The sequence below is a fragment of the Crocodylus siamensis genome, chromosome 4, assembly GCF_052110815.1.
Source record: "Crocodylus siamensis isolate JL-2025a chromosome 4, ASM5211081v1, whole genome shotgun sequence".
In the NCBI taxonomy this organism is placed as follows: domain Eukaryota; kingdom Metazoa; phylum Chordata; order Crocodylia; family Crocodylidae; genus Crocodylus; species Crocodylus siamensis.
In genome coordinates this window covers 97,382,989-97,408,874 of record NC_143398.1, presented here as the reverse complement: position 1 = coordinate 97,408,874, position 25,886 = coordinate 97,382,989, and the positions used below count along the sequence as shown (strand labels likewise).

General features: G+C 48.1%; 3 protein-coding genes across 5 annotated transcripts; 1 reads left to right on the top strand and 2 right to left on the bottom strand.

Annotated features, from left to right (window-relative positions):
- Positions 1-775: 775 nt before the first annotated feature.
- CIMIP4 (ciliary microtubule inner protein 4) lies at positions 776-7,151 on the bottom strand. The gene is made up of 5 exons (XM_090043091.1): positions 4,461-7,151; positions 3,154-3,791; positions 2,417-2,567; positions 1,165-1,275; positions 776-927 (listed from the first exon to the last, which is right to left on the bottom strand). Exons 1-5 carry the CDS (start codon positions 4,630-4,632, stop codon positions 836-838), a joined length of 1,164 nt encoding a protein of 387 aa, XP_089899217.1. The 5' UTR covers positions 4,633-7,151; the 3' UTR covers positions 776-835.
- A 132-nt stretch (positions 7,152-7,283) lies between these two features.
- Positions 7,284-18,352, bottom strand: TST (thiosulfate sulfurtransferase). The gene is made up of 2 exons (XM_090043096.1): positions 17,758-18,352; positions 7,284-7,806 (listed from the first exon to the last, which is right to left on the bottom strand). Exons 1-2 carry the CDS (start codon positions 18,350-18,352, stop codon positions 7,508-7,510), a joined length of 894 nt encoding a protein of 297 aa, XP_089899222.1. The 3' UTR covers positions 7,284-7,507.
- A 162-nt stretch (positions 18,353-18,514) lies between these two features.
- MPST (mercaptopyruvate sulfurtransferase) lies at positions 18,515-25,202 on the top strand. 3 transcript variants are annotated; one of them, XM_090043093.1, is made up of 3 exons: positions 18,515-18,613; positions 21,912-22,564; positions 23,268-25,202. In XM_090043093.1, exons 2-3 carry the CDS (start codon positions 21,970-21,972, stop codon positions 23,564-23,566), a joined length of 894 nt encoding a protein of 297 aa, XP_089899219.1. In that variant the 5' UTR covers positions 18,515-18,613; positions 21,912-21,969; the 3' UTR covers positions 23,567-25,202. The 3 variants fall into 3 exon arrangements, with proteins under 3 accessions (XP_089899219.1, XP_089899221.1, XP_089899218.1); XM_090043095.1 differs by lacking the exon at positions 18,515-18,613 and adding an exon at positions 18,631-18,790; XM_090043092.1 differs by lacking the exon at positions 18,515-18,613 and adding an exon at positions 19,073-19,230.
- The last annotated feature ends 684 nt before the right edge of the window (positions 25,203-25,886 follow it).

Genomic DNA, 25,886 nt, shown 5'->3' with positions numbered 1-25,886 from the left:
TTGATGAGTCATCTGCTGCCTCCTGTTCTGAGGACATATTTGGCAGGTTTTCTCATAGCTCCTCCAGGATCCTGGCAATGCAGAAGCTCTCCATGGTAGTCCCTGTCCACCAGCCTTAAAGCAAGAGAGCCAGAATTAGGGGTGGAGGAGGGAGAAATTGCCTCTTTGTCCTGTCCCACACACCTTCTGTCTCCAGCCTTCCAAGAGTGACCCTTGGGTAATGTACCGACAGTGACAGGTATCCTAAAATAGCTTAGAGTCAATGTGCATAAAAAATTATCAGGGAAAGATGGCTGTCTACCTGGTTTGTGTTGCCACTCAACTTCTCTGCTGCCCTGCAGGAGATTTCTACACAGAATCCACTGGGGAGAGAGGGAAATGGGGCTGGTAGCCATTGAAAATGCCACCAATGTTAATTTATGCTGGAGTTTATTCCCTTGTCTTTCACACACACCTACAAAAGAAATCCTTGGCCACCCTGTTAATTACCTAGCACTTTTGCTGGTCTGCTAGTGACGGGTATTTGGTCCCCTAGTTCATTAATTCCTGGGCTTTGCCCACCCCCCTCCTCCCTTTTCCTCTCACACCACTCCCCAGTTTCCATTTCTTCTCGCGCCACTCTTCAAAGAAACACTCTGGCCTAAGGGACCTGCCTTCCCCCTCCCTATTTTGGACCCAGACAGAAAGGCTTTGCCAGCTGATTCCTCAGTTCTCTTATTGTCAATTTACCACTGACACTCAGTAAGCATGAGTTTAGAGGCTGCATGGAGGTTTATTGTCGGGGTAGGAAGAGCAGGCCCCTCTCTGCAAGCACTCATATTCTTTCCTTCACCATCTACGACTTGGAACCTTTGTTCTTCTCCCCATATTTCTGCTCCAAAGCTTTTTGCAGGTTGATGTTTAAGGCATTTTTCTGATGCCACCTCCCTACAAAAAAGACAAACCACATAACTCTATCACTGCTGCAATCCTAGTCCCTGCCCCTTAATACCTACCCACCTATGGCAGCTTTATCTCTGTCTCTTCTCCTGTGAAGATGCCCATCTTTAATTCATCAGCTTCTTTCCTTTGCCACTTGCCATCCCATACCTATCACCCTCTCCCTGTTTTGGCAGCGCCCAACCCTGAAGCACATGGGTTGCTTGCTCCTGGCAGTGGGCATACCTAGTTCATCAGTTTTCCTTCCATGCCAGTGCTTGGGGTCCCTGACTGCCCTCTGAATCACATCTGGGGTATAGGAATCCTTCATCAGGCTCTTGCTTTCCAGTGGGCCACCTGCAAGAAACAGGATACACAGGAATTGTATACAGATCCTGCACAACTGCTCATGCTGTGGACAGATGGATCCAGCTCTGGGCATGGCAAACTCTAGCCAACAAGAGGGAAAGGGAAAAGGGATAGGGAGACAATCTTGTCCCTCTCACTGTATTTCCATTTACTCCGCTATTCTATTAAGATCTGAGGATGATTCCAAGATCACCTGGACTCTGACCACCACTCTCTTGCAGAAGCTTGTCAGCCATAAATGGGTGAAACTCCCAGTCTAACTTCACAAAACCACCACCTTGCCTCTTAAACCTTTTGTGCAACTCACCCACAAGGCCTGCAAATCATGGCCATCCAGCACTGGGCCATGCATGCACAAACCAAGGTGACTCTTGTTCTCTTCTTTTGACTTCTAGATTCTCATCTTTTGATGTACTGCTATGTCATCCTCCCCACCTGTTCCTACCCTCTTTTGTCTGTTTCTTCTAAGTCAATATCTATTTTGAGCTCTCTGGGAGAGGAACCGTCTTCTTCGCTACTTGGCTGCAAAATTACCCAGCACAACAAGGCCTTACTTGTTCACTGCAGTTCCTAGAAATTTAACAGTAATAATAATCCATCTTAGGTTGGCATATGGGAAGTTGGGGACAGAGTTGTGTACCCAAGAGGTACTCAGATGCCATAGAGATGAGACCAATAGAGTAGCTAGATCTCCAAACAGTTATGCTGGAGGGAATACAGAGGGATCACTGAGGACTCTGGATGCATAGAAATTGGGGGAGAGGCATGTCTGCAGAAACCTTGACTAAGGAAGGAGGAGGTGATCTGAAGTGGAGATATTTGTGTGGCACATCCAATAGCAGGAATTACAGTCCAGGTAGAGGAGATAGGTGGTCAGGTTATATACCCTGTCTTCTCATCAGTTGGAAAAAGGCGATGTGGGAGACAGACAAAAGAAGTAAAAAGGGAAGCCATTATTTCTCTTCTTTGAACAGTGTCACAGCAGTGACAAAAGAGAGGTGCAAGAGGTACAGAGAAGAGACTTAGAGTTGAATGAACACCTCATCTACCAACTCAGAAGACCAGGATAACACAAAGTGCACAGGGAGTCAGTACTGGACCTTTGAGGTAGCAGTGTTGGGCTGCCCACCTTGGAAGATGTTGGACCTCAGGTTGTAGCCCAGCTCATTGTAATCAGCAAAACCTGTGGAGGTCAGGGGGTTTTCGAGCAGTTTGAGTGTTCGGTCGCTGAGTCGCTTCTGCCCTTCAATCAATCCAGCCTCGCAGAGAGCACGGCGTTCCTGAAGATCACAAGCAATAGAGTCAGACTTCATCCACATTGCCCATGTGCACCTTATCCCCTGGGGCATCTGCTTCTGTAAGCAAACCTGAGGGAGACAATATAACCCTCTTTTACTAGTTCTGGGTGCACCCAAAACACCTAGACCGATTTAGACTTGGGTGCAACAAATGGGTGCAACTTAGGAACCAATCAAATTCTAGCTACTAACAAGAGGTGGGAATTCAGACCTTTGGTGTGTACTGGCACTCTTACCATCTTGCCCAGAAGAACTGCTGATTTTAATTCTGACTGCAGAGCCCTCCACCCTCTGCTTCTTTATCAAGAGAAACAAAATTATGACAGAGCCTGAGAGAGGACACAAGGACATGTCAAACAGTGGATGTCTCTGGGTCTAGAGTTTGCTACGGAGAGCAGGGTGGGGAAGGGATGACAGGACCTGCCCCCAAGTGCAAAATTCAAACTGCTCCCTGCCAAACACCTTCCAGGAACCACTTCAATCTCCAGTCAGTCAACTCTCACACCACCTCAGCAAGCAGCCACCCTACTCCTTGAGGGTCTGTGAAGCCACTGCCTTCCTCTATTACCTGTTCTGCAGCAATGAGGTGGTCCACTACAGTGCTCCCACAGTTGTGTTTACTAATGGGGGGAATCAGGCTGCTCTTCCTCTCTGAAAGAGGCTTTCCTTCAGCTTTCACATCTTGCCCTATTGATGCTAAGGATTCCTTGGCACTTAAACTATTCTGAACTTCCTTTGTCTCTTTGTAGCGGCTCTTGATGGTCTTTCGGGGAGATCCAGGTATCCTGGGCCCCAGTGTCCGATGCTGCCTTGCTACATCTGAGTTGGTTTGAGCATCTTCTGCTTCCCTCTGGCTAGACTGTGCCAGCTGTTGGAGGGCCCCAGTCCTCCCTCTTTGATGTTGCCCCACTGCAGGTTCCTTGATGCCTGAGACATCTCTGGTCTCTTCTCCTTCCTCTCCAGCATCATCAGTCTGTGCAGAGGGACTTTTAGGCCGAAGGCTCTGTTTGCTGTAGCTTCTGTTCCAGAGATGCTGCACAGAGGGGGATGCCATGGGTTTAACTGGAGCAGAGATTGAAGGTGTTCCTGGAGCTGCAGGGACCTTGGAGATCTTCCGTGAGGTTCTGCTGGAACTCCTCAAGGAGGTTCTCTTGTTAGTGGGCCATGCTCCTGCCACAATATACTCCTTGTTGGCATCTCCAGGTTCTGCTCAAAGACAGAAGGAACATATCTGGCATTGTTTTGGTAGCGGATGGTGTTTTAAATGATGTAATAAATCCATCTGGTACTGTGCAGTATCATTAAATAAAAAGATAGCATTAAGGGCCACTTTCAAAAATGCAGCATGATGGTCTTCATGTTTCTTCTGAGCTGAGGGGTCTCAGCTGTCACTGTTATATACACAGGTATGTACATGTCCAGAAACACACACAAATAAGCATCTTGGTTGCATACATGCATAAAGAAGTATCACTGCTTGTGTACTGAACATTGTGCAAGAGTACTCTTACCCATGCAAATGTATGCCTACACACACAGCTGAATAGAACATGCTGTCTTTCTCATTCAATGATTTCCTACCCCTCCCCCCCCAGCTCTTTCTGCTGGGCACATGTCCACATGAATACCCTCTTGAAAAAATACACCTGTCTAATCAGGACACATATATTTCCACAGGCACGAACTGTGAATCAATGCAGACAGACACTCTTTTGCCTGCTTGCATATTTAACATCATGCATTTATGAAAACACACAATTACATAGGAATCCAGGTGTAGTCTAAGGGATAGAGAAAAATAACTAACCTGGGATTTGAGGGCTTGCCATAACATGTGGTATAAAAGAGGGGCATCTTCTCTACTGTATTGCTTACCTGATGGACTACCAGCCTGTCTAGATTCTTGTTTCTCTGCAGCAGGTATATGAGAGGCCAGGGCTATAGGCACCTCCTCAAGAGAGAAACAAAGGAGTGTGTTAAGCATAATGTGGGGAACAATAGAATCTGAACTGATCTGTCCATCTGTGAGAAGTAAATCGTGTCTCATACAGATACGGGCTTACCACCCATTTACTATAGGCTTTGTAGTACCAGATTCAATCAGCTAATTGATGCATGAAGTCAACATTCATTTCTTATCAGAAAAAGTGGACAATTATGGGAGAATACTGTAAAACAAAACAAGAAGACAGCCACAGCAATACTGGAATACTGTAAGCAATTACTGTGGAACTCCATTTGATAAGGACTGCCTCAATTAGTGTCTGTTGACTGAGATATCAAAAGCAGATAAAAAAATAACAGAAAAATTATTTGTTACATGTCTTATTGTACAGCATAGAGGTCTCAACCAAATCAGGATCCCATTGGGCTAGGAACCATAAAAACATAGTGAGAAACTTCCTCTTCTCAAAGGATTTAAAGTGTAACCAGAAGAGTATGAAGGTGAAAGAGCAGAACAGCAGAGGAAAGCATCAGCCACAAAACATAGTACGTATGCAGCTGGGATTCTTGATTCCCATAGTGATCGCTTTATGCTTTCCATCAATTACCCTCACCCATTGTGGCATAAGTGCAAATGATATTATTAAAAAAACCCCCAAAACCTAGCCCTTTTGGGGAAAAAAACCCACTGGTATTTTACACTGGTATTAGACTCCACAGGCTGACTGTGTTTTGCGTGGAGGAAGTTTGTTGGGTAGCTCTCATGTGCAAACCTCACCCATGCTGCTAACTTTTTTCCCTGACCTTTGTTAGACCTTAGGACTTGCATGTGAGACGATAAAACCTGAAAGCAAGGGCTCCCAAGTCATAGCCCAGATGAAGACCACAACCAGGCTCCAGTTGACTCCATGGGCACAGGGTTGGGTCCTAACTGAAGAAATGTCACTGTTCCATGTGATGAAATTAGGTTCTTTTCTTTGGTTCCCATTCAGAGCACTCAAATGCTTACATTTTTATTAAAATTATAACCAGCCTGAAAGAATCAGCATTACTAACTGGATCTCCTACCCTTAGTTCTCACACTGGCTCTTGCCTTCTACCTACAGTAAAATTACCATTATTGATATTCTGATCTCTGAACCTGCAAGTCTTCAATTCAACAACTGAAGACTTTACCAGCTGTGACTTGAAAGTTCTGTGGACAAGGGGCTGGGATACTGCCTACTCTGTCTCCTTATTTCACAAAGCATAACCATTAACAATTAACTCTGATTTCCCAGTTTTTCGTGATTTAAAGGATGTTAAACTTCACAGGCAGATTTGAAATAATTATACATTACTACTATTATTTACTTTATAGCAGCAGCAGGTGGCTCTAACTGAAATCCAGGCCTTATTCCTAGATTCATTAAAGACCAGAAGTAGCCATTAGATCATTTCTGACCATCTGTATAACACAAGCTATAGAGTTTCATCCAGTTATTCTTATTTTTGAACCCATTCTGCAGTAAGCACAGTACATTCACGTAGTATGAAATGCATTTCAATTCAGGAGTTAGAAATAATGAAAACACATTTTTCTTCCTTTTTTCTGAAGATCCCCAAGTAAATTCTTAGCCTGCTTTACCATCCCCAGACATTTTCACCTTGTTCACACTTTCCTGTCTTCTGGTATCAAATGACCACAGAGGAACCTGAGAGCTGTCACTCTGGAGCAAAGGACTAACCTCCTTAGGCAGCTGTAGCTGGGTCATTCTCACAAGGTCTCTTGCCTGGAAAAGCACTATTATTATTGTTATTATTATTATAATAGATGAACTATATATGTGTGAGATGTGGCCCGGTGTCTCCTGCCAGATGTGGTTCAGTATCAGCTGCCAGATGTGGCCAAGTAGAGCCCCCCATGTCTCCCACATGAGGCCTAGCCAGGCATCCAAAAGATGGTGAGATTACTATGGCAGGAAACATGAAATGATGTCTTTGTTTAGGTCAGACTGTCTTTGTTAGTGTATCTGTCTGAGTCCTTCTGTCTGATGAGTTGGTTCAGTCCCTAGGAAAGAGGCCGAGAAGTGAAACCTCTCTTTTAGAGGTATCTCACCTGTTCCATGGTCTCAGGGAAGATGCCAAAGTGATTCTTCTAACTGGGCAGGCCCTGATGAAGTCCAGGAGTGCTGATAATGAGGTTGAACTAAAAGTATGCACCATAGATGGTTGCTAGGGAACAACCCTCCCTATCTGTGAGCTGTAGTTACTATGGGAACCAAAATAAACATCACAGTTTGGAGTCATCCTTGTAGCTTTAAAAAACCCAAACCAAAACCCTTCTGTCCCAGAAGGTGCCCAGACCTGATAGTTCTCAGCATAGTCATATGATTTTGTGACAATTCTCAAAATAAAATAATAATAATTAACAGGATTTCTGCATTTCTGTGGAACATGCCATCCAAGGGTCTCCTCAAACGCTCTCCAGAAGACAAGTAATGTTCTCCTCGTTTCTGTAGCTTGCTACAATCACTCACCAAATCAGTGAAGCAGTCCAGACTAGAACACATAGTGCTGTAGTTTAGCACAAGACTGCGCCACTCATGTCTTGGGAATGTTTGGAGCTTAGACTTGCTATCTCACAACTCAGCTGGGATTTCACAGAGCAGATTACAGAGGAGCATTATTTTCCTCAGTGTAACATGGCTGTTCTTCCTGCAGAGTGCGATGAGGTGAGTGGGTACTAGGAAGGATCAGAGACATGCACAGACATGTAATCTGAAGGTACAGATTTTATTCAGTGGTCTAATAAAAAACAAAAAGAGAGCCCCCCAAAAGCCTACCCCTTGGTGTTAGAAAATGAGACAAAGTATAAAGTATGATGATTTTCATACATTACCCTCCCTCTACCACCTTTTCAGTGCTTGTGAAAAGAGACTGCAGAAAAATCTGATGCCTGATGGATGCTGTAGAAGTGCATCACAGCCTTCTTCCCTTCAAGCCGTACCACGTTTCCACTCTGACACCTTATACTCTGGTGGGGCACGGCGGAACCACTCTGACCAGGAACCATCATAGACAGCCACATCTGGTTTGCCACAGATGTATGCTGCCAGGGCAATATGGCATGCTGTGACCCCTTTACGGCATGTGGCAATGAGCGGCTTTGAGAGGTCCACCTTCTTCTCCTGGAACATGTGCTGAAGCTCCTCGGGGCTCTTCTCAAAGCCAGCTTCCGTGAGAAAGTTGAAGAAGGGCATGTTAACCGTGCCAGGGATGTGACCTGGTTCCAGCCCTAGAAAAATACCACCAGAGAGAAGGAAACATGAGAATGTTTAAAGAAATATCCAGACAACAGGATCACAATCAGCAAATCCTGTTAAGAAAATTGCTCACAATCTGAGGAGGGTGGTTGTATGGAGTGATGGACTGGAGGATACAGGCACCTTAGAGAAGACAAACTAAGGTTGAACATTAGTGAGAGAAATCCCTGACTTCTCAATTTACATCTTCACTGATTGCCTATCTTGTATGTGTACCAGCCCAGCCTCTGGCTTCTTTACTTTTCATTCCATCCAGGAAGAGCACACACCAACTGCTGAAACTTCCTCAGCCTGACAAAGGGTTTTTGAACCCGAAAGCTTGCTTAAAAATTGTTTTCCAACTATTTAAGTTGGTCTAATAAAAGATATCAGATTCACCCAAAAAACCTTGTTTGCAGAATCTAAGATTCTTCATGAGCAGGGTCCTCTGTCACTGCAGAGATGCTACAGCAGAATAGGCTAGACATTAACAGACAAGGTGTAAAGAGTAATGCAGAAACATATGCAAGAAGATATCAGACTGGAACACCCTGTGGCCATTTCCGGCCCCTAACATTTACTGTATGGGCCAAATTCACCAGAGTTGCCCATAGTCATATCAGGAGTGAACCTGGCCCTGTGAAATTATGAAATCATTTCTAACCATTAGTGAAACAGGGCAGACAACACAAGTTCTTAAAAGGCAGAAAGGTCATGAAAAATGTTCTCAGCCATGTGTTTGGATCCATTTCTCACAGGTTATCTTCTAGGGAAACAGGAACTGGAGTCCATGCCTGAACCTGGCAGCCATGGCACATTTAGGGTTTGATTTGCCCCTACCATAAGGTAAAGTGCATAAAGAACTATCCATGCAAGTGGAGAATTCAGACTATATAGTACTTTACAGCTGGTCTGCCCCAGGATAAACAAGGGTCAAGTTCTCTCTGCTCAGAAACTCTGTGAAGCCATTCATATCAATTCATGCTGTCTGAAAATATGTTCCAAAGAATAATGCCATTAATACAAAGTAGATATCAAAAATGATGAATGGGATTTTAACAGTCTCATTGACATTCAAACTCTTTAAGTATGTGCCTGGCTCAATGCTCTCTCAGGTCAATGGGAGTTTTTCTGCTGACCTTCATGGGCTTTGGCTCACTCCCCATTAGAGCCTGGGATTGTACATTCTGGCTTGAAATTGTTTTCCAGTGAGTGGAATTAGTTAGGTTTGTATTTCTAAGGAGCGTGAAGGAGGTAATATTTGTGGAGATCACATCAGTAGGAACCTATATTTCAAAAAACAAGACACCAGCTGTTCTAAAAGCATAGGTTGGTCCAGCTAGTCATAAGTTGGCTCTCCTCCTACAAAAGGAGAGGATGAAAAAGAGTCCCCAGTTAATTTTAGGCCTCATAATGCCACAATCTTGCATCATGACACAGCATCACAATGTCATGTCATTACATAATGATGCTTTGATATCATCACTCTTGGTTGCATAACCACAGTGTGAGGCTGCAAGATCTGTGACATTTTATTTTGTCCCGCAGGTAAAGGGAGATGGTAGAAAGACAGAGCCTGAAACAAGGATGAGCTTCCTTTGGAAGGCTGTTCTGCGGCTGGGTCACAAGCGACCTCCTTCTCTTCCAGACGGACATTATCCGTCTCATTTGCTTCTTGATTTGTCTCCTCTGAGCTCAACAGAAATTGGCTCCAGCTCTCAGTAGGGTCTGCACGCTTCCTTGGAAAATGATTTCAGTATTGTAGAGCAAATATTGGGAAGGGAACTACTGTCATTCCTGCTCTGCTGCTTTTTAATGAAAATCGTGTTTCCAAATGCCAGTCTCTCATACTACTATAGACTACTAAAGCAGCACTTGCATGCAGCTTTCAAACCAGACAGCTTTTTGTTGGGAGAAAGCGTTAAAGACTCAGGGCCTTAGTCTCCCCTGTTGAACAAAAGTAACCCCTGGGAAAAGCTATGGTTCTGATCCTGTGCTCTATCATGGCCCCTTTCCAGGAGTTGAACTGCAAAGCTGGTTTATGGGGACTCCCCCAGTATAGGTTGGTTTCCAGTATAATAGTTGTATGGTTCCCCTCCACCTCCTATGTCTCGGCATCCTGGGAGGAGGAGTTTTGGGGTCCAGAGTGGCATAGCCAGGAATTATATATATTCTGTGATGGCAGAACTGGACCCTTCCTGGGCTATGCACTCAAAAGACTAATAGCAGCAACACAAACTGCACAGAAGCACAGTGCACCATGCAAGCTCCTCTATGTCACAGTGTGACCAATTCCTCTCCATGCCCTGAGCTGTCACCTGCCTGCTCTGTCACTCTTCAGATATCTCCTTATCCAAGCTCAAGAGCTGTATGCAGTTCTCTTCCAAGACAGAGAGCTATTTCATCTTTACTTTTTAAAAAACATGCACATCACTACAGTTAACATGGCCATCCACCACCAGTAAATACTTTGTAAACAGAGACACTCAACTACTTGGCCTCAGAAGTAAGTTATCCCAATAGCATTGGACTGGCCCCTGTTCATTCCCCAACCACCTGGAAACCTAGGAGAACAGATAAACTTCATGCTCTACCAAAGGTAAATAAGCTGGAATCTGGCAAACAGGGAAAGCAAATCAGAGCTTTCCACCAAGGCCTTACCACAGAGCTCATAGGTTAAAGCTAGCTGATTAACGAGAACACATTAGTTGTTGCAATAGTCCACAGGGACAAAGGTGATAGCTGGACACCAAACACCACCAAGGTTTACAGAAAAGGACCTGGAGTCGTACCCAGATGTTAATACAAAGCCAAAGACACCTTCCTAGCTCTGTGCAATACATGCTTTCATTTCTTGGTGGGCTTTTCAGAAACGTCCTCCCAGCCTCTGGTTCAAGGGCAGGTTGGGAATACGATGTAGGACAGTGGCTCTCAACAGGGTCGCCACAGCATCAAGCAGTTCCACAAAATTCTTTTGAGGGTGAGAGGAGGTAGGCATTTGCTCTTCCCTACCCAGCCCTTATGCAAGGAGATAAGTGCAGGCTCCTCTCCATCTGGCTCCAGTGCAAGGAGCTAAGCTCACACCTACCTCTGTGTGAAGAGCTAAGTGCCTGTTCCTCCCTGCATCCTGGGCCGCTGTGCCCAGAGTTAAGTGCTGCAATAAATAAATTAGTTATTGAAATGGGTGCAGCTCAGTTCACAAGAGTTATGGAGTGGTGCCTGAAGCCTAAAAAGGTTGAGAACCACTTCTGTAGGAGCATGAGTCCCACTGGCTTTCAATGAGATTTGTGCTCCTAAATCATTTGGCACGTTTGAAATTTCTACACTGCCTGCTGCATGCCATTTCTGAGTGGTTTTCAATGCCAGCTCTAACATAGAGCACAAAGTAATCCCAGTCTAATGTGGTTAACTGTGGCAAGGACAACTCCATAAACTCTCCCCATGGCCATGGCAAACAGATGGAAGAAGACATTTTTGGCAACCAAAGTCAGCTGGAACTCCAGGAGCCATGGAGGTCCCAGGGTTACTTCCTGACTGCAGATCTCCCTGATAAAGGGATGTATAAACACCACAGCACCACATACACAGATGTCATGCACCACTGTCTGTCTAACATTTCTTCTACTCAGCCAGCATCACCTCCATTTTACCTGGGTTACATCTGGGATCTCATGAAAACCTCGTAGCTAGCCATCAGTTAAAAAAAGAGTTAACTATCCGATTTTGCTGTAAATGATCTGAGTTTCATTTCATTGGCATACCGATGGCATCACTGAACAAGAGCTAACCAAGCCTAGCTCCTTTAGCCTCTTCCAGTAACATAGGATGGCAAGGGCAATGGAGAGGCAGTAGTTTTTCTTTGTACCTTTTCCAGTGTGAATCCATTTTAAGGGAACAGGGATGTACAAAACTGCACACTGAATTTCAGATTTCACAACTGCTGTATATAATAGCAGACATACTTTTTTATTTCTACTTTAACTACCTTGTCTGATATGTCCTGGAGCAGTAGTGCTCTACCTTTTGACCCCATGGGGTGGATGGATAGTGCGGAGTGAATCTGTGGGCCCAACTGGGCCCCAGATGCCAGGATCAGGTCCTGAACTGCCACCACCCAGACCCACACTGCCTCCCCTCTCCCCATGCACCTGGATTGTGCACCACATGCTCTGACTGGTCCTGTGCCACCTCTGCCTGACCTACCACACTAAAATTAGGCCCATGGCCCAGCAGTTGAGTACCCCTGTCTTAAGATATATTTGCCTTTTTCAGAGCATGTAGTGCATATCCCGCACTAGCTGGAGCAGGTGCCATGCTGACTTGTGTCCTGGGTCCTGTGCACAGGGCCAGTCTGGCATGTGGGCCAACTCAAGACCCAGGGGTAGCACTGGGAGCCAGATGATGGATCCCGCTCATGACAGTGACACACTGTGGATCACCAGTGCCCAGGGGCTAATGCTTACATTTGTACCTCCCCACCCTGGTCCTTCTCGTAGCAATACTTAAAGTCATGTTGTGCGATAAACACTCTGAAGGGCCCAGCCGGCACCCCACAAGGCCAGTGCTCAGAGGCCATGGCCCCCTCCTGTCCCCCTGTTGGTCTGCCACTGGCTCATGGGCCATATCTTTTATACTCCTATCCTAGGAAATATTTACCTATTTCACAGCCATGTCACACTCATTGTGTGTTGAACTAATACACCCCAAAGTTTTACTCCTCTGCTATTTCCAACTCATCACATAGCGGCCCCACTTCCTTATTCCTTGTTCTTTTCTTATTTATAATTGTGAAGCCCTACAGGGCTCAAGGACTTTTTGCTGTCTGTTTTATTTTCCTTTGTCAGGTTTAACTCAGCTGGACTTCTGGAAAGGGTCCCACTTCCTGATATCTAAGATATTGCTTTCTTTGCTGATTAATCTCTTTTTCTGTTCTTTGTAGACACTTCACTTACACCCAAAATCCTTTCTGAGAGGGTCATTCTTTGTGGTAGGTTTGGAGCTTTTCCCTATAATTTTTCTTCCCCTTCGCTTGGGTTGCAAATTTCAGCTGATTTTTGTACCTTTGACTGAAAGAAATTCTAAGTCTCCCTCAAGCTCTTAAGTTCCTGATTTCTTTAGTCAAGTTGTCTCCAATAACTAATGTCCTTCTCACAACAGCTGCAGCTTTTAAAATTGAAAACCTTAATTGAAAAACCCTGTCTTGTTTATCATTCCTTTTAACTTAACTACTTGTCTTCAGGGTGGATAATTAATGATTCAACTCCATCTTTCAGGAACTAGCTGAAAAAGAACCATTTAAGTACAATCTTGTTCATCTGTGCCAGGTTCCATAATCCTGGCCACAAGATCTGTCTGTGGTATCTCTGACTGCTGAAATGGTTAAAAAAATCAGTTCTTAAAGAGTCAGAATAGGCATGATGCAGACTCTGGTGCCTAGACTGATACCTGCCAAACTCATCACATTTCTAGATACCCACCAACTACCTTAGGAATTACATGCTCTGGAGGAACACAATGGGCTTTGAAGGAATTTCTGCCTCTGTGGTAACTGATGGATTTAGCAAGGCTGCATTGGGTGGACTAAGGGCAGGTTCCACTCAGGAAAGCTAGATTTATAGGCATCACTCAAAACAGGAAAAGTGAACAGTGAAACACCCTCCTTCCCTGGGCTGCCTTCAGAGCGAGCAAAAGCAGTCCAAGAGGAAAGTATAGGAGTCTAGAGAATAGGAGGGGGGCAAGGATAACATCATTCACAACAAAATGCACCTTTGGCAAGTTTCCATCTGTTTCTGCTGCCTGTAAAGAAATTGAGAAATCTTCAACTGCATTTGAGCTCCTGCACATGTCTGGGCCAAATGGTATAAAGGGATTTTATAAGCACTGGCCATGCCTGCATGAGACACTGACTGCGCATTAACAACTGCACAGTCATTTACTTGCATACACAAGTACTAAATGACTGCGCAGTAACTGAAGTTACTGTACAGTAGCATTACCAAACGGCTGTTAGGTGATACTGACTGGGCAGTAGCTCATTACTACTGAACAGTAGTGTTGCATCATGCTTTGTGCCACACAACACTACTGCGCAATAGGAGTGAGCCTATTGTGCAGTCAGTGTCTCATGTAGATTCAGCCACTGTTGTTCTTACTTGCCCATATGACGGTACCAGATAAAAAACTTAACAGGGAACAGAATCCCACTGTGCAAGATGCTGTATAAACACCTAGAAGACAATAAGCTCCTAGGACAGACATTGCACAGAAACTGGCTTAAGTGATCAGAAACCTGCAACAGAACAGAAGTTCGGTGCACATAAACCAGTTTCAAAATGGCTGAAACTGGTTTAAGATCAACCTGGTCGAACGTAGTATCAGACTTAACTGATTTGGGTCAAACCGATTTATGCAATGTCTTCCCAGACACCTTCCTGGTTTAAGTTAAACCAGAGTTCCCCAGCATCCCAGTTGCTTTGCAGCCCTGGGCTGGGCTGGGCTGGCCTCCAGAGGATATGCTGGCCCTGCCCCTCTCCTTCCTATCCAGAGCTCTGGGGGAGACTGCAGGCACAGCAGGGTCTGCCTGACTTCCCTCCCTGCTCAAGCAGCAATTCCCCTCTCCCACAGCACAGACCCTAGGCATGCAGTATGCTAGCTAATGCTGAGAGGTGTCTGTGTGTGTATCTCCAATTTCACTGGGACAGGCAGACAGGACAAAGGCAGACAGAAGAGCTGCTGACACACGCCCCCCCCCGACTCAAGGGGCACCAGTCACCCATGTTCTTTCTTCCTTCCTTGGAAAAAGCTGTTTAAGAAGAGCATTGTGGCTTCCTGCTGCTTTGCAGCCCTGCCAGATTTGCATACAGGGAGAGGGAGATTGAAAAGCTCAGTGTCATCAACAGATTCATGCACTGCACATCCCACCCTTTGCCTCAGAGTGCTAGCCAGGGGCTGGCAACACTCCCGCTCCTTGAGCAGCAACTGGGGGCGTGAGGGGTGCCTGAGATGGTGCAGGCCAGGGTAGGGATTTAAACCCCATTCTAATCAAAGCATCCTCGGGGGACCTAGCCACACCCCCCTCAGCTCATCATTGTAGAAGGTAATGGTGGGTTGCTCTACTGTCCTCTGGCTCCTAGCCTGAGCCACTGCAGGCATGTGCCTCCATTTCTGGAATGAAAAGGGGAAGGCTATCCACCTCCAGATTGGTTCAAGCTTTGTAGATTAGATTAACCTGCAAAGATTGAATCCATTCAGGCTCAGGCTTTTTGAATATCTGTCCCTTGAGGTCCGAGATGACAAATCTAAACAGGCAGAGTGAACTGAAAGGAAGGAATAATCCTCATTTTCAGATGGGGATTCAAAGCCAGAAAGATTAAATGAGCCAATCAAACAAATCAATAACAGTCATAAACTGAGCTTAGGTGAACTGAGTAGTAGATCAGTTTCTTAACCTCAAAAATCACCCTTCTTACCTAAACTACCTGCAGGTGTTTCAGTTACAAAGGTCATTCCATCAGGGAACACAGTAATAGCATAGATTTCAGATTGCACAGCTGGGCATAAACTCTGGTGCTGACAATTTGCACTTGATATTGTCATCAGTTAAGTAGTTCAAAAAAAATCAGCTTCACTAAATTAATGAGCCTCTTGCCAGTGAGCATATGCACCTGGAAAGTTTGTCTACTGGGGCTATATGTGGGAAACAAATACAATGCTAAAGAGGTATGAATATGGGCCAAGCAAAGTAAAAATAGTTTCAATGTAGGCAAGTGTGTTCACAGTAACAGTGAGGGGTTTGCAGTATCTGCTGCTTGATGACAGCTCTCCACCCCCACTCCAGGGACCGGGGAGAGGGAATGTGGAATCCACCATCTGCCAGGAGCATTGTTCACTTCAGATTGAATTTCAGTTTTTACTTCTAGGAACACAGCTACATTCTCAGATTTTAAGATGCTAAAAAGAAAAGATCCACCAATAAACCCATCTCCAGAACTGCAGTAACCGTTGTCGTGCCTCCTTTTCCATTCTTGTTAATTCCCATCCCACAGCTCATTGTCTAATACAGGCGTGTCAAAGATCTGGCTCATGGAAACCTATCATTCAACCCCTGGTGTTGCCCGCGGGTCTCAAGTGAACTCACAGGCAGCATTTGGGGTGTGCCAGATGGCCCCTCACTCCAGGACAGGGCCGCATGCGGTGCCTCCTTAAGTTCTCATCTGCTCCGTGACAGATCCAGCACATGTCCTGAAGCAGCCAGAGTAGATGCCCCGGGGCATCTGGACTGGGTGCTGTGTGCAGCACAAACCCAGACCAGCTGTTCTGGTACACATGCCACATGACACCTGCTCCAGGACACATGCTAGATCTGGCATAAAACAAGCACATGCTGGAGCAGGCTCTGTGTGCAGCATGCTCCCAGAGTGGCCAGAGCAGGTGCTACGTGCAGCACAGTCCGTGATCGGCTGGTCTGGGTCTGTATGACATGTGAAGCCTGCTCCAGGGATGCACTGCTTATGATTCCTGCTCTGGCAGGTCTGGGATGTGTGCTGGATCTGGCATGGAGTGGACGCATGCTAGAGTGGGCACTGTGTGCCCAGACAGGCTGATCTAGGGCACACACCTTCTCCATGATGAATGCTGGATCTGGCATACAGGGCTGGTGTATGGGTCCAATCTGACCCACAGACCAGGCCCCCATGACTCATATGGCTCACGGAGGCAGATGAGTTTGATACCCCTAGTCTAATAATAAGTCTCAATAATATGTCTCAGATCCACATATATGGTTGCCTCCATATGTGGGCCCCACTTACAACCCCACTACATCATGGGTGCAGGGATCTGTCTGCATGGATCTAAATTCAGGATTGTGATCTTTGATTATGATCACTTGCCTGCTCCCAACTACCCTCCACCCCCCACCCCTGGCCCCCAAAGCTCTCAAGAAACAGCAACAACAGGAAATGCTTTTGCACAGTTTGAAGAGAGGACTGGCTTTCCTTGAAGTGATCTGAAACCAGGAGACAAAACAAATAATCCTGGGATTTATGGAACTCTCAGGGTTTGAAAGTCATTCCTATGTTTTTCTGGGAGTGTCTGTGATATATGAACCCTTACAATAAGGGCTTTTAACTTCAAGCAGAGAGAAATTCCATTCCAGGCATGCTGCTATGTATGGAGTTCATCCAGCTTTTCCCCATATCTACCACTGCAGTTCTAGCTTTCTCTTCAGGCTAATTACATTACAGCTATACAGCCTCCTCCAGCTTGTCCCAAAAGCGAGGAGGGAAGAAGCATATATCCTGCTGGGTCAGGGCTTAGGGCTCTTTCACAATAAAATGTTTGAGTTTATGGTAAGGATTCCAGGGGCAAAGATCGAGTCGAACAAGTTCTTCAGCTCATTTGAAACTGGATTTTGCTCTTAAGTTCAAAAAACTTTCCTTGGGTTACAGGGACAAGATTATGCTTAAAAACAGCTTGGGTTTCTGCTAGTGTATGCAACTAAGACGAGGTGTGAGCATGAATAGTAATAGTGTGCATGTCTCTTAACAATAGAAATGAATTTAATAGAAAAGCCTAGCGATTCTAATTTCCCATGCCTGTATACAGCTGATTAACTCCCAGCAGGTGCTGGGGGAGGGGGGAACCAGGCCACAATTTTAAATCTAAGGGACATCTGCAACCAGTTCTGAATTTCACAATTGTTTCCGTCTTTAAAAACAGATTGAAAGGAAACCCTAGTTCCAAACAGCCTGATCTCTTCAGGCAGGCTGATCTGTGTGTTGAGGTGCAGGTCCTATTTTGTGCACAGGGAAGCAAGCAGAGGTACTAGGGATAAGGTTCACCTGTACATTAGGTAAGGCGTGTGTATGTTAGCATGGGGAAGGGCTTGTGCCTGAGTTAATATTGAGCAAACATCCAACCCTGGCTGACGGGGGCACTCCTACCTTCTTTCCCTGGCTCTGGTTCTGTCCCACGAAACCTCCCCTCCGACCTGGAATCTACCACCTGGAACCGCTTGGATTCCAGGTTTTCTACCATCTCCTCATAGGTCTTCAGCAGGGACTTGTTTAGGGTGGCTTTGAACACCGCTGGCTCTGGGCGGCTGATCTCCGACGTCACAGGATGCCCCTCTTTCACCCAGTTCTTGAACCCGCCATTCAGGACCGAGACTGTTCTGTGCCCAAAGACCCGGAACATCCACCAGGCCCGGGGCGCATAGAAGCTCCCCAAGTCGTCCCCGTCGTACACCACCACATGCGTGTCATTGCTGATGCCCAGCTGCCCGATGTAGTCAGCGAAGTGCGCCTCGCTGGGGAGCATGAGTTCGTAGGACGACGACTTGTCTTTACATTCCTCAATATTGAAGAACAAGGCGCCGGGGATGTGCCTCTCGTGGAAATCCTGCTGGGCGCTCTTTTCCCCAGGAGCGTACCAGGAGGCGTCCAGCACTCGCAGGCTGGGCCCAATTCGGTCGGCCCGGACACACTCTGCGAGCCACTTGGAGGAGACCAGAGCTCTGTAGAGGACTTGCTGCACCATGGTGGCGTTCACGCAGTGAACGGCGTTTTTAGCACGAGCGCGTGTGGGGAAGCAGCTTGTGTGCAAGGGGCAGGGACCCAGCCTCGGGCAGTTCCAGCCTCCAGTGTCAAGTTCTCAGCCAATCGTCTGCTGCGGGGAGGGGAGGAAAAGCGGGGAGAAAGGGGGGTGGCCTTCCTTCATTTGTTTCCAGGCTGAGCCACCTGATCTCTTCAAAGGGCTGAACTGAGGCGCCCAAACAACTGGTCAGACCAAGGGAACCAGGTCAGGGCTGTTAAATGCCCCCCGCCTGACAAAATGGGACAGTAAATAGGAGCTCTTCAGGGTGGGGCAAAAACATGAGCTAGTATCCTGTGCCTGGGTGACTGATACAGCACCGTCAGATGTTGGGACTGGGACCAAGGGGAAGCCCCGCAGAAGGCCCAAGGGGCCTTCCTGCAGGTGAGGCACCAAGGGTAATGGGCCAGGGCAGGCGGGAGGGCCGAGGGCCCAAGCAGAACTGGTGCTTTGGCGAGGCCCAGGCTCACCTGGTAAGCAAAGGGCCTGCGAGGCCCGGCTGCCAGGGACAAAGGCGGCCCCTGAGGCTAAGGGCCCTTGCCGGGGCAGGACAAGGCTTCCAAGCCAGCTTAGGCCCAGACCTGGCCCCCTGCTGCTTCCCCACTGAGGCTCCCGGTGCGTCCCCCGCTGTGGGCGGGGCGGGGAGAGGCGAGCGCGGCGGCTGGCGGGAGCAGGGAAAGGAGGACGGGCGGGGGCGAGCGCGGGAGGCTTCCCGCAGTGACTCAGCGGCGGAGACGCCCAGCCCCGTGCCCCGCCCTAGGCGGGGAGGGACCAGCGCGGCCCCGCAGGCCGGAGCAGTAGCGGGGAGCGGCCGCGGCGCAGAGGTACGGTCGGAGCTCGGCCCCCGCCAGCGCCCGGCTCCGGGCTCGGCCCCCGGCACCGGAGCGCCCTCCCCCGCTGCGCTGCCGCTGCCTCTGCGGGCGCCGTGCGCGGCCACCCCCTGCACCTACCGCCGGGCGGCCTGGGGACAGGCTCGTCGCTAGGCCCTCGGCGATCGCGGGGATCCCGGGCGATCCAGGAATAGCCCCAGGTTCCAGGGAATCCCGGGGGGGTCCCTGGACCCTGGGGCAATCCCTGGAACCCAGGTGGTCTCTAGGTCTTGGTTGATCTCTAGATCCCAGGTGATCCCTGGATGGCTCGCACCTGGACCCCAGCGGTTTCCCACAGCTGGATCCAGTGTGCCTACAGACCCTGATTTCCCAAGCCACTGGGGACCTCAGTTGGCAGGCTCCTGTACAGAGCCGTCGCCACAGGCGTGCATCTAGCATGGTTCATGGACACCCCGACACCTGCCCCTTCTGGGAGCAGAGGGAGACCCTGGCGCTCCGGTACCTGGAGTGTGCCAGGCTGCAGCCCCTTTGCTGCCGCCTCCTCCAGATCCTTTTGCTGAGGTTCTGGCTGCACTTCTTCCTTCACCTGTCTGTTTTATGTATTCCTCATCTGTGGTCCCACCAGGTCCTGGGACCTCCTGGTCAGCCTCGTCCTGGCTACAGGGTGCAAACTAAGGGGGAGTGCTGAGTGGGGGCTGAGCACCCCATATGAGATGAGAGCCCTCCTGTATGGATTTGAAAATCATAACCTGGGGGGTCTCCAGTCAGATTGCTCCTTCACCTAGGTGGACTTGTTAATCAATGAACTGGGTTAATTTTTGTTGCAGCTCCTCCTCTGCCCCCCTCCCCCAAGAGTCAAAGTGTAATTCAAACCCTGCTTAGTTATGGTAGCAGTGTAGCTTACCAGGAAGGAGGCTCTGGCCTGGAGCACCCCCGAGGTCTGCGGGGCCACTTTCCTGTCCCTCATGTGATCCCATGGCCAGGCAGAGTATCTCTAGGTAGCGTCCATTGGCTGCTTGGACTTCTTTGAGGGCCTGTGGACACTGTCCGGTGTGCTTTTCTCAGTGTTCCCCCTTCAGCATCCTAGTTAGTAACTTTTGACCTCCACTCCTGTCCCCGTTTTCATTATTATTTGCCCCAAGGAATTAGGAGCATGGCACGAGGGGCTCCTGTTACTAAAGGGGGAGTATAGTTTACTTGGTGGGCCTAGGCCCATAACTCCCATTGACATGTTACAAGTCCATTATGCCTAGAGCAGCAGATTCCCACCTCAGGGTGGCACAGTTCCCAGCAGGGAGGAGGCTGGGGCAAGCCCAGCTGTGCTAACAGGCCAGTCACAGCCTGAGTGCTAACTCCACGTTGGGCCTGGCCTTCCCCGCTACTGCCAGGAACCAAGCCTGTCTTCAGCCAAGGGAGGCCACCAAGTGCATGGCTCCTGCTTGCTGGGGGGTAACAGATGAAGTAACAGGGACAAGAGTGAGGGTGGTAGGTGGATCTGGAGGGCTCTGAGGGGGCAAACGGAGCTGAGAAGGCCAGCTAGCAGTCACCTTGGGGCGTGCCACACAGTCAGAGCTGGCACTCTTCTCCACAAGTGCCTCTACCCTTTGGCTGCTGCCACCCTAAAGTTGGGATCTGCCACCCCTCCAGTGAATCAAAGGAGGTGATGGGGTACCACCCAGTGCAACCTGGCCTGGAGACATGCGTGGAAAAAACCAGGCCCACAGTCACTCGAGTTCTCTTCCCCTGGCTACAGACTCCTTGGTGGTCTGTTAGACGTGGCGAGTCTGGCTGGAGCTGGAGGTTGACCAGGGAGGCATAGGAATTGGTGGGGCCATGCATGGCACTGCGTAAAAGGAGCGGGGAGAAGTGCAGGCAGAACCTCAAGAGCAGGTTCCTGAGGAGGCAGGGGAGGGCTTGCAGCCTGATGCATTTGAGGAGGGCATGCACCAGGGTATCCCTCTGTCCACAGAAGGGGCAAGTGCTAGGGGAGTCAGTGAAGTGTGCCAGATACATGCTTGTGCAGAAGGCACTGTTCAGACTAGAAGTAGGATCCTGAACTTGAAAATAGTGTCCTCACAGAAAAACTAGGAACCCCTAATATAAAGCATGGCAGAGGATGGGTTATAACTTGTAAACTAGGGACCCAGCTTTCCTTGCTTATTATCCATATTACTGCAACCCCTGGGAGTCCCAGGGCATTTATACATATGTTCTTGGGGTGGGGTAGAGCACTTTAATTAGAGTGGCTCTGACATCCGCTCTAATTAAAGCACCCAGTGTCTCATGTATCAGTATCCCTGCACTTCAAAGTGGCAGTGGGGGTGCTTTGACTGAAGCTTGTGGAACGAGCTTTAATGAAATCACCCCCACTGCTATTTTGAAGTGTAGGGATGCCAATACACAAGACGCTGGAGGCTGCTGGAGCGTGGTAATTATCATGTTCCAGCAGACTTGATTAATCAAGTCTGTTCTGATGCACTCTAATTACAGTGTGTCTGAGCAGCCCTGCTGCTTGTGTATAGGCACCTCCAGAGCTTATCAGGCTGAGTGCTGTGCAAGCCTAGATAAGAAAGAGGATTCCCTGGTGCAAAGAGCTTGCTTGGTGTCTGGCATCTTCCTTCTGTAGTTCTCCATGACCCCTTCTGTTGCTAATCTACGATTTTCCTCCTTCACAGTTTGGAGAGTTCAGATAAGCCACAGGGACTGGCTGAACTCAGTCAAGAGTTGAGAGCAATGTCACAGCAGTTCCTCTACCGTGCTTTGGTGTCAGCGAAATGGGTGTCAGAAGCCATCAAGTCCCCACAGCCTGGGCTGGCTGTGAGGCTCCTAGATGCATCCTGGTACCTCCCGAAAATGAAGCGTGATCCCCGGCGGGAATTTGAAGAGCGCCATATCCCCGGGGCAGCCTTCTTTGACATTGACCAGTGCAGTGACCGTACCTCGCCATATGACCATATGTTGCCCAGTACAGATGACTTTTCAGAGTATGTGGGCAAGTTGGGTGTCGGGAATGACTCTCATGTGGTTGTGTATGATGGCAGTGATCAGGGGCTCTTCTCTGCTCCCCGGGTCTGGTGGATGTTCCGGGCCTTTGGGCATGATGCTGTTTCCCTTCTGGATGGTGGCCTGAAGAACTGGCAGCGAGAAGGGTATCCGCTGAGCTCTGGCAAGAGTCGGACAGCTCCTGCTGAGTTCCACGCCTCCCTAGACAAATTGCTGGTGAAGAGCCATGAGGACATAAAGAAGAACATGGAATCACGTCGTTTCCAGCTGGTGGATGCTCGCTCTGCTGGGCGATTCAGGGGGATAGAGATGGAACCTAGAGATGGTAACGCACTTACTTGACCATCAGCGTAACGTGCATGGGGTCTAGTTAAGACATGAGCCCAAAACCATGACTTCTGCTCCCATCTGCAAGTTGAAGATGGAAACTTGCTTGTGTTGAGGATGGGTTTCAGTCAGACACCCCTCAAACTCATCTCTGCCTTACCTCTAAGTTGGTCTTGGCTGAAAGTGATATTTTAGGTCCTTTATAAGGGAAGGAAGCCATATAGCTTAACATGAGGTGGGCAAAATGCGGCCTGTGGCCTGCCAGGCCATTCTATCTGGCCCATGGGGCCCCTAAAAAATTTAGAAAGTTAATATTTATCTGTCCCTGGCTGCCTGTCATGCAGCCCTCGATGGCTTGCCAAAACTCAGTGAGCAGCCCTCCCCCTGAAATAATTGCCCACCCCTGGCTTAACATGACTGTAGGGTCTCATGTTCTGTAGGCAGAAGCACACACAGTCTTTTGGGAGACCAAGGAAGGGACAGATGGGGTAGCTCTCACAACCTCTTTCCCCTTAAAAATAATTAGTACTTCAGGTACAGACATGAATTGATCCTCATGGTAGCACTGTGAGATACATAATGTGGTGGCTTCAGAACGCGAGTTGCTGTGTATGGAGCTAAGTAGTGAGGTTTTGTGCTGGAACCATCCTTGATACAAAGATTAACTCCTATCTTCTTCAATGCTTTTCTTCCTCTTCCAGGAATTGAGCCTGGTCACATCCCAGGTTCCCTGAACATTCCCTTTGTGGATTTCCTCACAGAGGCTGGCTTCGAAAAGACCCCTGAGGAGATCCACAATTTGTTCCAGGAGAAGAAGGTGGAGCTCTCAAAGCCACTGGTAGCCACATGTGGCTCTGGAGTCACTGCCTGCCATGTGGCCCTGGGGGCATACCTCTGTGGCAAACCAGATGTGGCCATCTATGATGGTGCCTGGGTGGAGTGGTACATGCGTGCAGAGCCTGAAGACATCATATCAGAGGGGATGGGGAAGATTGTGTAACATGCCCATTCCTATCCCTACCATGCAAACACATTGCCTTAGAACAGGATTTGTAAGAGATGTTCTTAACCTTTTCCAATTTTTTAAATCACATTGCCATCTTGTACAAGTCTTGGGTTACAAATCTAAATATACTGGGTTTTAGCTCATTTCCCTCCCCCGGCTCACTTCTCCGGACTTGTAAGATGCCCTTCTACAGCATCCTATTGGAAGGGTGGGGGAAGGTATTGGTCATGGGATGCTTGACTAATTGATTTAGGCTTGCCTCATGATCTATCTGGATTGGCACTTGGTGAGAGGGAGGATCAACTTGAATTTCTTTCATGGGGATGATGACTGTGCTGTGTTCTCATTTTGTATCTACCATTGTTCAGGAACCTGAAAACCTCTCTCTCTCTTGGGTTTTTTTTTTTAATATTTGTCAGATAAGGTCTGAATGAATGATGATAATAAAAAATACACCTTAATAAACTTCAGGGTCTTTCTGCTGAACTGAACATAAGCTGGGGTTATCTTATAGGGAGTGCCTCACCCTCGGCTCATGTTAAGCTGAAGTGTATGGAGACATCTCACATTGTTTCTTTCTACAGGGTGTATTTAGTTGGCACAGCTATATTTGTTGTTCAGGAGGAGCACCATCCTGATGACCAGGGGTCTGGGTTTTGCATTTGCCACAGAAAAACACAGACTTTCTCCTTTAAAGGAGAAAAACATGGGGAACCATGGGTTTCCCCTTGCAGGCTGGCAGAATTCCAGCCTGCAAGGGGCTGTAGGGGGTGGGACTCAGGGGGTACCACATGCATGTGCGGAGGGCAGTGCCTGCAGCTCCCTCCCTTGAGGGGTGGGAGACGGCGCAACACGCAACATACTGGGGGGAGGGGAGAGCATGTGCTGCCCCAGAAGTCTGTATCTATAATGGGGTGCAGGGCTGCAGCCTGGCTAGATCAGCTCTAGGCAGGAGCTATCGCCATGGCCCACTGGGCAGGACCTGACATGGCAGGGAGTGCTGCACTTCCATGGCCACCAAGGTGAGGTGCCTCCTGCCCACCTGGCAGCAGTGTGGGGGGGCACAACTCTGTGCTTCTGCACCTCATCTTGGCAGTCATGGTGGCATGGCACTGCCTCCTGTTCCAGCTCCTGCCCACTGGGAAATGGATGCAGCTCCTGCCTGGAGCTGGTCCATGCTGGGGGCAGCCCCAGGCTTCACTGGGTGTAGAAATCGGGGGGGGGGGAGGGGGGCATGTGGCCTTCCCTACCATCCAATGCATTGCCTGTGCCCACACCCTCCCCGCCTCCACTTCCTCAAACACTGGGGACAGCAGCCTGGGAGTGAGGGGCACCAACAGTGCCAGGGGGCTGTGGGCTGGGCGTAAAGGGCAACAGCATGGGCAGGGGCAGGGCACCGGCATATCAAGGCTGCTCAGTGCCACAAAGCGATATGGGTGCCAGCTGGACCTGCATCCTGGTGAGTGAAGTGGGCAAGGGGAACTCTGATTTTCCATAATAAAAAACCCAAATCAAATGCCAAAATATATAGGTATTTAGAATGTATTTTATCATAATGATTGAGGCACTGGTAGGCTTCCAAATTGCTTTAAAACTGTAAATAGATCAATAAACCATTGTTTTCAACTGATATCTATGTATATATAGTGGCATTTCATTTTAATAGCAGAAAAACATGGATTTGGGGGTTTTAATCAGAGAATTTAGGGTTTTTTCCCCCAAAGAGTTTGCTATTTTTAAACAGAGGAAACCAGGTTCCCTGCTGATGACACAACTGCAGTATCTCTCATTTCTAGGAAGGGATAGTTCTGCTTTCCTGAGCAAGCCATGTGGCTCAGATGAGGCAAAGCATGCCTTTCCTTTGTATTTCTCCATGCTATTAGAATCGTAGGGTTGAATGGGTCCCTTCTTCCCCCCACAGGATCTTTTAGTCCAATTCACTGTGGAGGTACAGGATTCACTATTAAACTATCCTAGTTTATCTGGCCTCTTCTTGAAAACTTCCAAGGAGGGAAATCCCTAGGTACTTTGTTCCACTGTCCTACTTTCTCATAGCAAGGAGTTTTCCTTTGAAAACTGTTTTAAACGTGTGCAGGTGTGCATTTCCAGAGGCTGGACTCCACTCATTCAGCAAGACACATGCCTAATTCTTGGTATGTGAAAAGCTCCTATAGTCTTCTATAGGCTATTTATAAATATTAAACATAGAGCAGGAGCTGAAGTACCTGCCTGAATAGGGGTCCTAGGAATAAACTGCCTGCAATAGCAGTCACTTTACCCCAAGGAGAGATTTTCAATTTCCACAAGCTGTCGG

Coding starts and splice junctions, on each gene's coding strand:
- CIMIP4 (XM_090043091.1), bottom strand. CDS start 4,632: ATGAGACACGATTTACTTCTCACAGATGGACAGATCAGTTCAGATTCT. Junction 1,276..2,416: donor GAGGTCCAACATCTTCCAAG/GTGGGCAGCCCA, acceptor TGTTTCTTGCAG/GTGGCCCACTGGAAAGCAAG. Junction 928..1,164: donor AAGGAAAACTGATGAACTAG/GTATGCCCACTG, acceptor TCTTTTTTGTAG/GGAGGTGGCATCAGAAAAAT.
- MPST (XM_090043093.1), top strand. CDS start 21,970: ATGTCACAGCAGTTCCTCTACCGTGCTTTGGTGTCAGCGAAATGGGTG. Junction 22,565..23,267: donor AGAGATGGAACCTAGAGATG/GTAACGCACTTA, acceptor TTCCTCTTCCAG/GAATTGAGCCTGGTCACATC.
- TST (XM_090043096.1), bottom strand. CDS start 18,352: ATGGTGCAGCAAGTCCTCTACAGAGCTCTGGTCTCCTCCAAGTGGCTC. Junction 7,807..17,757: donor ACCAGAGCCAGGGAAAGAAG/GTAGGAGTGCCC, acceptor GTATTTTTCTAG/GGCTGGAACCAGGTCACATC.